This window comes from Atractosteus spatula, chromosome 11, assembly GCF_055471065.1.
Source record: "Atractosteus spatula isolate fAtrSpa1 chromosome 11, fAtrSpa1.hap1, whole genome shotgun sequence".
Taxonomy (NCBI): Eukaryota; Metazoa; Chordata; class Actinopteri; order Semionotiformes; family Lepisosteidae; genus Atractosteus; species Atractosteus spatula.
In genome coordinates, this window is record NC_142716.1 from 9083548 (window position 1) to 9096117 (window position 12570).

General features: G+C 35.3%; 1 protein-coding gene across 2 annotated transcripts in view; it reads left to right on the top strand.

Annotated features, from left to right (window-relative positions):
* LOC148823476 (dihydropyrimidine dehydrogenase [NADP(+)]-like) overlaps nt 1–12570 on the top strand; it is a 196243-nt gene that overhangs the window by 167152 nt on the left and 16521 nt on the right. For both annotated transcript variants that reach the window (XM_088927918.1, XM_088927919.1), the window contains one exon: nt 3016–3195. In XM_088927918.1, the coding sequence (XP_088784044.1) occupies nt 3016–3195 (180 nt within the window). The remainder of the gene's footprint in view (nt 1–3015; nt 3196–12570) is intronic.

The window sequence follows — 12570 nt, forward strand, 5'->3', positions numbered from 1 at the left end:
GTACTAAATGCAATGGACGAGGGCACCACATCTTTGATGTTTTGAAGCAAATGAACACTAGTAATGGAGGAAGTGCTTCAGCTATAACAGCAAGATTTATGCATAGACCATTTTGGAGACACACCCTGTGTTTTCTGGAACTTGACTATTAAAGCAGAATGCAAATAAGCAGTGACTGAACTTAGTTATAACCATGCTTCGCTGATTCTGAAACAAAAGTGAACATATTTCTACAAATAATTGTGTTCATGTTGAAAATGTCACAAATCTTACTACTTTTTGGCTACTAAGACGTGATTTGATTATAAATATGGTGGTGATAGTTACTATGGGATATGAGGATGAAGCTAGAGTATATTACTTTAGACTTCATAGCTGTTTCTAAGTTAGAATGAAATTCATGTTTACACTTAAACAACCTTTAAAAAAATCAGTTGATGCCAATAATTGCTGTAAAATCTCTTAGTCTGTGGGAGGTATAAAAACTCTAATTAATGCTTACTGTATTTCTCTGGAGAAATAGAATTTGTCTAATATAAATGAGCTTTATGGAGATATGCTCATGAGCTTATTTTATGAATCTGCTCCCCACACCCCCTTTTCAAATAAACTATTTCAGTGTTTTGAGCCTTGAATTTTAATAACAACGGACAATGTTTAGTTACCTCTTAATATGAAGACTGCTTTTCTAGCCAGGCTCATCATTGTCATTAGTTGGCATATTTATAAGTGAATTGTTAAATTGTCCCTCTCATATTTTGCCTTATTCTCATCTAGTTCTGCTTTTGTTTTCGGAATTATACCATTTTTAACAATACACATATAGACATACTCCTGTCTTAACAGCTCTCAATAGTAAGTTCTATGCAAATCAGAATACTAATGAAAACATTGCTGTGAACAAGAAGTGGTTAGAGTAAATAAATCTATTATCTCTGCATGGGGCTTTCTCTCTGAAATTTCTTTTTAAATAAATAGAACAGCTGTAAATGTAACAAGAAATAAGATTTCCTAGATATTTTACAGATTTGGTATCAGAGAAAAAACCTTTAGTATACAGTAGACAATAAGACATTAAGGTGTTATGACTCTGAACATACAGATGTATTTTCTGTTTAATTTCCTGATACCATATTGCTGTCAGTGTTGCAGGATATTTTTGTTCTTTTTTCATATAACAGTTGCAGAGATGTTTAAAATAGATGTGTGGCTGCCTGTCAAACATTCCCATTTTCTCTCACTTCTAAGACGTCTTGCTTAGTCTGAACAGTGGTACTCAAATGTTGTTGGCAGTACAATGTGTTGTTCGATACCCTTTCAATGTTTTGATCAAGTTGTGAAATTCTTAATTTCCGAACACATTTGTTTTGTGTGATAGCTTTGTTTTCTGAAGTTCCTTTATGTTCGTTGACATTGCTGGTTCCCTAAAGTAACACCACCAAAAATTACAGTATCAAACCATTTATATTTTGCATTCTTTTCCAGTTAGCTAAAGGTCGAACTTTAGCAATACAACGTACAGGCTAAAAACAACTGCACCCGTTTGTGGTAATAATGACATTTATGTGGTACAGACAGTTTTGTCTCAGCAGAGCAATGTAAGTTGTGCTACAAAATGTATATTTTTTTAATAAAATTGCTTTATTGTGAGTGATTAGACAGATACAAATAGCAGATTCTTCACCTTGTATATAAGGAGAAACAGCAAACCACCACATTTCCAAGGACTATCTGAACAAGCTAGTAATGAATAAATTGCTGGCTTAAGCATCTCATTTGTAAGAAGTAGATTTGATAAATCTTTGATAAAACCCACCATAGGGCATAAAAAACAGGGTATACTGTAATTCTAATAAGCATTCTCTGGAACGCTTATTCCAGAGGATGCTTCCTATATGTACTTCCTTTCCTCTGGAAAGGAAGTACATATATCACACTATTTCTCTAATTTCCTTTTATGTGAGTCAATATTCTTCTCTTTTGTCTGATGTTCTGCACTTCAAATGGTGGTTGTGTTTCATGAGAAGGAATATTTTTAAAATGAAAGCAGTGATGTCTAGTTTTTCCTTCATCTGTTTTTGATGTGAATCATAAGTTCATGACTTAATTATTTCTCATTGTTTCCAGTGGCTTAGGTTCAAGGAGGTCAGTGACTGGCATGATTTAAATAAATATGTTTGAACACTTATTAAAATAAATATATGTAGTTTAGAAATAATATGCTACCACATAGATTTATGAACAAATAAATCACTGCTACCAATAAACTGTTCTTGTACAAATGAATCATTCTGTTTAAGCAGGCGATTCATTTAATGATTACTTCAACTAAGGATCCAACAATGGAAACTAAGGAGTTATTCCTGAAAGCATACTCCACCCATCAATCAAAAGCATCAACACAGGTCCTATGCAAATATGACATCTCATCCCAGTTCTGATAGTGTTCATTAATTTGCTCTTCAGCACCCCAATTCTCTGCTTTTCACAAGCCTTATCTATGGAAAAGTTGCCCTTGAGTGCCTCCTGTTCTGCAAACCGGGCTAGCAAAATTAGTTTCAACAACAGGGGGTAGAGCTATGTCTTTTTAGAATTCTACATTTAGGGTTCGGGTTTGGATTAAGCCAACTACAACCAGTTTATTTTTTGTTTCACAAGCAATACATCTATTAGGAGTTCTTTATTAAAAATGATTATATAGATAAATCAAGAAGATGACCGTAAGAAGTCAATGGCCTTTGAAATCATAAGAGGTAAGGCTACCATGACATGCACTGTACACTAGCAGTAAAGGGTGGTACCCGCTGCCTGCAACTGCTCTCTTGTCTCTGTTTGTGCCAGAAAAAGTGCTTCACAGAGGCATCTCGTGGCTGCTGTATAACCGTTTCAGTTTTCCCAGAGTTGTTCAAGACTGTATAATCCATATTTCCCCAAGGAGCCAAGACCATAACATTCTACATTATTTCCTTCTGTACCTTTTCCATGCCTCACTAGTATGCAATTCTGTGTTGATAGGTGTGCAGTGCTGTTCAGAATCAGGACTTCACACTGATTGAGGATTACTGCACAGGGCTGAAGGCCCTGCTATACCTAGAGAGCATCGAGGAGCTGAAGGACTGGGATGGACAGTCCCCTCCTACCCAATGCCATCAGAAAGGCAAGCCCATTCTCAAGGTGTCTGAACTTGTGGGGAAGGTGAGTTTTACCCTGAGAAAGACTTAACATTAGATGGAACTGTGAACTGAAAAAAATGCAATTTACATCTTTTATGAGGTACATTTATGACCCTGTGATCAAAAAGTGAGGCTTCATAAGAAATACTTTTTTTCTTGCATTTGCCTTACATTTAATACGTTTTAGTGTACTAGAATTTTAGCTATATCTACAGAAAAAAATGACACATTTGTACATTTGTAAGTATTTTCTTTTATACCTCTGAATTTTCTTGCATCCACTTAAATGATGTGTAGGTAATGAAGCCTACTTGAAACAATCTACTGTACATTTATATTACAGTGCTTAAATGTGAGGTTTCCTTTTTATCATTAATGATATTAATCCACAATTAATATTTATTTCCGAAAAAAGACCCATTAATTTGTGATATTTTATTGAATTGCAAAGTAATTTGTAACTTATTGCTTTGAAAGAATTGAATGGAAATATTCATTACTTTGTTTTTTAATTAATCTGTCCAGCTAGGCACATACTGTATATTGGCCTATGAAGCCAAGGTGAAACACTGAACTGAAATACATATTTTTTTCCGTAAACAAATGTGCTTATTTTAACACTTCACATTGCAGTGTCTAATGGAATATTTATTCTTTCTTGCTCAACGAAACCTTTTGTTCACTTTTGTAAACATCTTTGTTCTTCCTCCTTTTGTAATCTATAATGCAGCACCTACAGTAAGTCTCACTGAGACACTTTTATTCTTTGCTGCCTCAATAACTTTAATCACTTGACAGTGGGGGCTTTTCCCTGGGCTTAAAGGTTTCAATCCTTATCAGCTATCAACAAAATTATATCAGATTTGCAACAAAGCAGGAACATAAATACACTTAGTATGAACTTAAAGAAAATTTAATTTAACCACAATAGTGTTTTTTCCCTGCAATAAAAAAAAAAATAAAAAGAACATAATAGGGGAAAAGACACTACTTATAAGGTGTGTATATCAAATTTAATCCAATTTCCTGTGTTTGAATCACTACACTTTATTTGTTATCCAGAAAGGTTGAATATACTGTAGTATAGGTTAAGCAGTGACTTGTCCAGTGTATTTTGAGTGCCTGCAAAGGGACTACAGTATGTTTCATTTGCCAGAACAAGAAAGCTTCTGTTTAAAATAACTAAATAAATGCACAGTGAAGTACTGTTACTTTTGTTCTCATTGCTTGTGTCACACTATTGTACAAAGCTATGAAAGGTCAAGTATGCCAAGGCTGACTTTCTGTGGGCAGAGTTACATTTCCCAAGACTGTCACAGCTGTCTCTAATAACGAGAGTAGGGATGTGGAAAACAACTTTTCGCTCCTTTTTTCCCTAATTAAAACCCATTTTAAAGTGAACTCTATCCAACAGAAAAGTTTTGTTTACAAATTTAATACAAAAGAAAAGTGCTTCATGTTGTAAAACAGTGTATCTTCACGGGTTGTACTAAATACATATTTTTGTAAAACATTATAAGAACATACTAAATACATGTATCTTTTTTAGTAAAAGATTACAAGATGATTTATGTGTATACTTGGAACATTTATATGTACATGCTAGCAGAAGATATGCTGTACTGTCATTAGGACCAAGGTGAATCCAAGCATATCTCTTTGTTAACAATCATTGCTGTCCACAATCTGAGCAGTTTGTCAGTTGGTTATAACAGTTTATCTGAATACACCTAATTTTATCCTACAGCATATTTATGCTGGTTGTAATCTTCTTTTTGTCTTTTCTGTCATGCTCACCCTATGGAATATTAGTGAAGATGTGATTCATAGTCTAAATGGCCAGAGGCTGGAGAATTAAGATTTGAAATGCATGCATGTTACAACGTTTTACATACATAAAGACAAAATATACTGTATGTAAATATACTGTATAAACATTGTATGCATCATGTTTTTGCATAGTATCACTAAGCTTCACATGACCGGTGTTTTCTGTAAGTTTTGTACAACAGTCTGACAATTTCTCAGTTGTTTTCCTGCTCAGATGCTCTCCTCTACTTGGCACTTATACATTTAAACATTTTTATCTCCACCATTACTCCTATGATTAATCTTCATGGTTCAGCACCCATTCCAGATATTTCAGGTGTTCTCTTGTGTGAGCAAAAATATTCCAGCTGTCTGCCCATCATGCAAGCTTCTTAGTAGTGTCCCCTTACTGTTTCCTTTGATGCTGTGGGATTTCTAAAAATCAAGAACATGCCGAGTATAGGCTTGCAAATGATTAACTTTAAACTCTGCCCTGGCCCATTGTTTTGCATAGCTGCTATTTTTTCTATATCTGTTGTCTATACTCTGTACTTTATTAAAAATAACATTTGTTTTTCTTGCAGTTTCTTTCCTTGTTAAGGGCAATTACAGAGGTACATTGACAATATTATGTTTTACACCTTCCCTGGAGCTACCATAAGTTACTCATCATGCATTCCCTATCCATATTCTTTCAGGCTCTGTCTTTTAAAAAAAACAAACTGCTGGGATGTTTCTTTGTTTTTATATGATTCTCTTGTGTCAGTGTAGATTTTAAGATGGCACTATAGACTTCTGACTGTGAGAAGAGTGTGCATTCCTTTAAAAGAAGTTAGAGGTTCATGGGAGTAGCTGAGATTAAAGTTCAATAAACGGTCAGCTTTATTTTTTTCATTTCAAAACTTTGTATGATCCAGTGGAGAAAGATTTCAGTTAAATTTATATGTGTTCTCATAACTTTAAGTACTAGTGTATTTACACATGTTTAATAAGGCTGTTTCCTTTCGCTTTTCTTTATGAACTGCTTCATGTGAAGTGTCAGTGTATATTTATTGCTTAACTTGTGATGAATGCTATCAAGTCAATCCTAGGAAATGGTTAGCATCTGTTAAGCAGTTATCTGGGAAAGTGGTGATAAAGCAGTCCAATGCATATATTGTGCAGCCTGTCTAAACAATATTTTTCATCTTCATTTTTGTGGCCGTAAATGAATGGACTATCACCAGCATACCTTGTTCATAGCATTGCATTATAGGTCTTTATCAGTCAATAGCATGTTTGCTGACACATGACAAAAATATAACTTTTAGGTTTGCACATACTGTACAGTACTGTACCTTAAGCAAACAAACACCTACTTCATTGATAATTACAGTACATTACATTAAGGACACTTTGTTGTATTAGAAAGTGAATACCAAACAGAACTTAACCACTCCAAAATGCATAACACCTAGGTGAGCGAATCTGCCTTCCAGGTTTTGCAGTATTATACTCATGGTGAAAAAAAAAAGAATTTATATCTGTACTTGTGTAAAGTTGAGCCATGTCACACCATTTCAAAACGACATCATCACACCGGGCAGAAAACAAAATCAGAATACCGGAGGCTAGATTGTTCTGGAAATACCTGCATCACTGTGGGGATCACATCATGTTAAAAGTCATCTGCCGCACATGTCAGAAAAAGGTTAAGATGATAAATTCAAAGCAAATTAAAAACAATGTGCATGTACGCATTTGAGACATTTCTGATCTTTTTCAAAAGGCGATTTTCTATGTCCACCTTCCCATGCCCTAGAAATACAAGATTACACATGTAAGCTTTCCACATTCCTTGCAGCTCCAGCCTAGTGTCAGAAGTAGTGCTAGCAGTCATTTTGCACAGTAATTGAGAAGAGTGAAAGAATTGCTTTTCACATTGTTCAGATTGTTTCTACCTTGTGGACAGAGGTGCTCTTTAAAATAAATGACACAGCTGACCCATAGCTTGCAACATTCAATGAAATCTGCACACACACACACAACAAAATGCCAAGCTCTTTTCAAATTCCAAAATAAGAAGCTGTCAGAAAGCCAGTAAGGCTGAGAGGTAACGGGCTTGCCCACTGTGCAGTTTGAGTACAGAGACGAGGAATGACAGCTAGCCCGCAGGTTTTCCACATGGACAGTGGATGTCCGGTTAGGCCTACTGCAGTGTGTGCCAGCAGTACATCTGAGACACTGCAATGTACTGTACAAGCCTGCAGAGATGGATACTTATACCAAAGCAGATGTTTAATGTTTTTAAGTCAGAGTGAAGTACAGAATAAAGGTGGACATCTATCTATCACTTCAAAACTGAAATAAGCAAAAGGGATGAAATAAGTTGAATAAAATAATGTAAAAATAATGCTTTTGCGAGGAAAAAAGGTTTAGATCTTAAATTAAAGGACACTGTGCGCAACAGCTAAGGGTTTGTGTATCTTTAAACAAATTGAAATAAAACAGAAGTATCTCTGTTTCCTCTGAGGTCGTTTTTTCTCACTCCAACATGACTTTTGCTTTATTTATCCCCCCACAAATCACCATGAAAATGCCATAATGATAATCTGCTTGTTCAGAAAAAAAGCTTTCTCTGGAAATAATGAAGCTACAAAAAAGCTGTTGGAATCATGGATTATAGCATTATGCTCTAGCAAATCTCCTGCAAAATAACTCTCATTGTTAGATTTTAATTAAGCACTCTTATAGGGAATTCTGAGGTATTCAGGGGACAAGAAGTTTTTGTTAGTTTTAATGTCAGGTTTACGTCATATTATCTTTTGTATTCTATGCATGAGCCAAAGCTTATACAAAATAAACTTAACAGTAGTTACAAAGCACCATGGTGTTTAGAATGATATGCATCATCTTGTGAGAAAACATTGATGGCTGTGATCAATGTACTGCATACAGTATTAATGCGTTGACGTAAAAGTAAAGAGTCACACTGCAAGTACACGTAACACAAATTTTGCCACATTTTTGTGTAAGGGAATGAGGGGATGCTTTCTCTCCCGGACCCTCCTATGGCTATAAGCCAGTGTCTCTGCTCTTCTCATTTGTGCTCCTGGTCTTGCCAAACAAAAAGCAGGAGAACATTTGCCCCAGGAGGCAGGCAGGACTGGAATGTCAGCTCTTAAATAGCTGTTTGGCTCACTGTTGTACCAATATCAAGCTTGGCAGGCTCACTGCTGTAATGAAGCCTTCATCTGGACCAGCCTGCCTCTCTCAGCTGGAGGGCCTGGAGTGACTCAGTGGTGATTAGAGTGTGGAAGTGGGGGGGTGGGGGGTGGGAGAGGGGGTTGGTGATATGGGAAAGTTACTATAAAAGGCTTTAGGAGTGGGAATGTGCTGTGATGTGTAATATCTAATGTTAACTCTATACCGTACCAGGAAACTCAATAAACTTCTTTGAGCAATGTAGTGTAGCATCTTTCTATGTGCACGTGAAAGAGCAGCATGAAGACAAAATGTCTGCCCAGTAAACATATTTTAGTAAGTTATTTTTAAACCTTTAAAGATCAATTTTTGTAATGGTTTGTCTTCAGAAAAATACTACAGTTCAACTTGTATTCCCAGTAAGAATCTTCACTTTGCTCCCTTTGTAATTTTTAGTGAACTCTTCTTTTTTATTTTGAAAGCAGTCACCATTGCCCTTTCGAGACAAAATAAACTGAAAATGAATAGTTCTTGCAGGAGTTCAGTGACAGGCCTGCTCTGTCAGCAGCATTACCACCTTGTAGGCTGACACTGTCAGATCTCAGAAGCTAAACAAGGAACAAGGCTGGAAAAGCAGTTTGCTGCTGTAAGTGTTGTTATTGGACCAGTCTTCAGCACTCTCCCCTCTTACCCAGGACTTCCAAACCAATGCCTCTGAATGGTAACCAGGGAAACTGTACTGTAGTAAGAGCCCTCCTTCAGATTAGATGTTGACCAGGGTCCTGGCTACTTAGTCATTTAAAATCACTTTTGCAAGTCAGTGTGCTATCCTGAGTGTACTGGTTAAATTCTACGTTGGGTCTGCACAATTTGGTATTCCTAACTTTCAGCTTTAATTGAATTGCTAAAGCAATGTCTCACTTTTCCATTTGATGTGCAGTGTGGGGCTGCTGGCACCCAATGGCTACTGTGTGTCAGCCAGGTGGATGCTGCACTTCAGTGTGGATGAAGGGGGTCCAATACCAATTCTATCGGCATCCGTTGAGATGAAAAAGCCTTATACATATGAGATTAATTCTTATTATTATCATAATTCTACAGATTTGAGAAGAAACCTTGACATTGCCCTACTGGTCCAAAAGTAGTATGGTATATACAGTAAATGTTACTCACTTTTTCTGCTCATTTTTCAGGAAGCTCAGAGTGCTTCAGGCTAAAGTTTTCCTAAGTGTCATGCCATATTTTAATAAGGAAAAGTGTTATCCCCCTGCCAGAAATGATCTTTTCATGAAGCTTGTTGGACAATTGCTATTTTTGAGATAATGTGTAGAAGAGATTAAGTGTCACTGTTTGTTTTTAATAAAAAATGACTTTTTTTTTTCCAAGAGAAAATGCACTTCGAAGTTGTATCTTTCATAAGCTGTTTTGTCCAAATATAGCAAAGTTTCCAATATTAGTTTAGACAAGACACACAAAAAGTAACATGTTTAAATCTGTGAATGAACACATTTTTATTTGCGAAAAGTGTCCAATAAATGTTGTCAGGAGTATGGAGATCCATATGTTCAAACGTTAGCTACGCTACTTTTAGGCTTTGTTAACCATCACTGGTATCGTAAAATATGATAGATTACAAACATTTTGAAAGCATACATTGCAAAACAAGGCATTCTTCTGTTCTGTGAAAAATCTAAATGCAAGGGATATAAAATAAATAATAGTTAAAATCTAAGAAGATGATAAGGAAACCAATTTAAGTGGGCTAGTATGTAAGTTTTTCTTTATTTCCTTTATTAGACAGGTTTACAGTGCTATATTATGATGCTATAAGGCTTTACAGTGCCAGGTTACGATGCTATTGTGGAACTGAGAGTGTTTGAAGATTCACTGGGGAGGTGAAACTAGTGATATATTCATACTATGCATATTATACCTGCAGCTTTAGAAACAAAAGCTTAGGACAGAAGTCAGCCTCTAGCTAAAGCCACTTACTGTATAGAACTTCATGCTTCTGTATGAATACAGATCATTAATTCTTCCTTCCCAGGATTTGACACTTTGCATTCCTCAACCTTCCTAGTCACTGCCCTTGCAGTAGTTCCTTCTCTTGTTCCACATGAGGTGCTCTTTCTTTCTCATGCTTACTGTATGGCCAAATTGCTTCAGTTAAAACTGCTGTAATACAGTTGCTCATGTATTGCGTATCAACACAACCATACTACGTTTGGTGGTGTCTGTATCTTCTAAAGAGCTTATAATGCTTATTTTGGGACGTTTACAGTATACATTAGTAGGGAAAGGAAATTCAATGATAGCTCAATCCAGTCAGTTCAGCCATACAGTACATTGTCAGAAAGTCAGTAAATCCTGGTGAGGTTTGCTGCATCTTGAAATCTGTCCCTTAAGCACAGGGCAGAAGCCAGGACTGTAAACCCAGGGATGCCAGTTAGCATTAACACATACAAGCACAAGGAGGAGATGTAAATTAACTTAGTCAGCAGGTTTTTGGGTTGAGGAAGGAAACTAGAACAGTTGGACAAAAAACTGCCATAGACATGGGAAATACATCAAATGTAGTTTTAACCACCACCCACCATGTTGCCCCAATTCATAAAAAATACATGTGAAGAAACAGGTAGTAGAGAAACAATATCTAACAATTCCAGTCATAGCTCAATAGTTTCCAGATTTTTCTCTTTGGTCTAAATTGAGCAGCTTTGATTTTAGTTTTCGAAACAATATTCTGACCTGAATCAAGCTGGTCTGAGGGAAAAATCCTATAATTCAAAGGAATCCAGATATACTGTATAAAAGTAGAAAAGCAGTTTAATTAAAACAAAGGTTATTATACATCAGAGACACTTATTCATAAACTCAGTATTTACCTTCTTGAAAATTATAGTGAAAGGTTATGGAAATTCTTTTGTACACCATGTGTATACCTGGTAAAACATCTCTTTTATTTGCTGCTATACAACAGAAATATACCCAGTACATATATTGCTTCAGACTCACAATTACACCAAAAGAGGATTATATTGCATTTTTTAAAGATGAAAATAATTAGTTGATATATGATTTTATTTAGGTATTTATGTGAAATTCTCGTGTGTAGTCTTGATAAAGACATCTTTAAACTGTATAGCATTCTTTGTTATAAGATGCTCATCATCTAGGATTTTAATTTGCACATCTGAAATAAATATATATTTTATGATATAATGAACACTATATTATGTGCTATGTAATATGCTATGTACAATGAGCCAAAACACAAGTACACTGTAATTGTCTCTAATGATATTCACCTGAAAATAAAAAATAAAATCTGGCATAGTACTGTATGTTCATGCAGTATAATAGCTTGTTATTGGTTGAGTATTCTAAAATAGTATTTCAAGAACACACTAGGGATAATTGGCTGCTTTGGACCCTTTGATGATGATGATCCATGGGTTGTTCTAACTTTTGCTTGGCTCAAAACCTTGAACTCTTATTTAAAATCTTAATATTTAGTGAGTAGATTACACAATCTCTGTTTTTTCTTGTTTTATTGCTTATGTTTTAGCTCATTACAACGGTCAATAAATAACTAAAATGTCGAACAAGACCATTTTGTGCACTAAATTACATAAAATAAATACCACTCTGACAGAACACTCAGTATGCATTGCAATGATTCCATGTTGGGTTAACAATGTGTCTGCTGTAAGGAAAATAGGATTTCTACTGAACGAGTCTGAAGAAAGTGAACTCATGAAACTGAACTTGCCTACAGCCATGGGCCATGCACAGTTATTGGCTAGCCAGTCCAGTTTTATTTTAGAATCTTTCATTAGTACTTTTCTGATCTCACCAAGCAATTATGTTTAAAGTCATACACTTATTTGTGATTGATAGCCCACTGATAAAAATAAATTAGGATGACACGATAATGTAAAAAATTTAAAAATGTAATCTATTAAACAAAGATACTTAGGATACATACTGTATAAAGTGTAAGGTACACAAAAATAAATTATATATTACTAAGCTTCAAAGTATTAGACACCTTTAGCAATAATAAGGATTTATTTTAAGGTTCCAGGCAATGACTGGAAAACTATTTTGATCGTAAAGATTCACTTCTTTCAATTTTTGTAACTGCTGATGTCCAGAGACCAGGAGCATGGGTTCTTCATACTGGACTAGAATAGACAAGCCATTTAATTTGTGACAGAATTTGGGGTCCTTTATCAACCCGGATGATGGTATTGTTTACATATTTGAAAACCTTTTTAAAATAATATACTCTTTTTCTACAACAATGAAAAGTGCTAAATAAACAAATACAGGAGTATATATACAGTATGAATCATTCGACCATGATACATACAAATGGGTGATGGATCAATCAGAGATTACA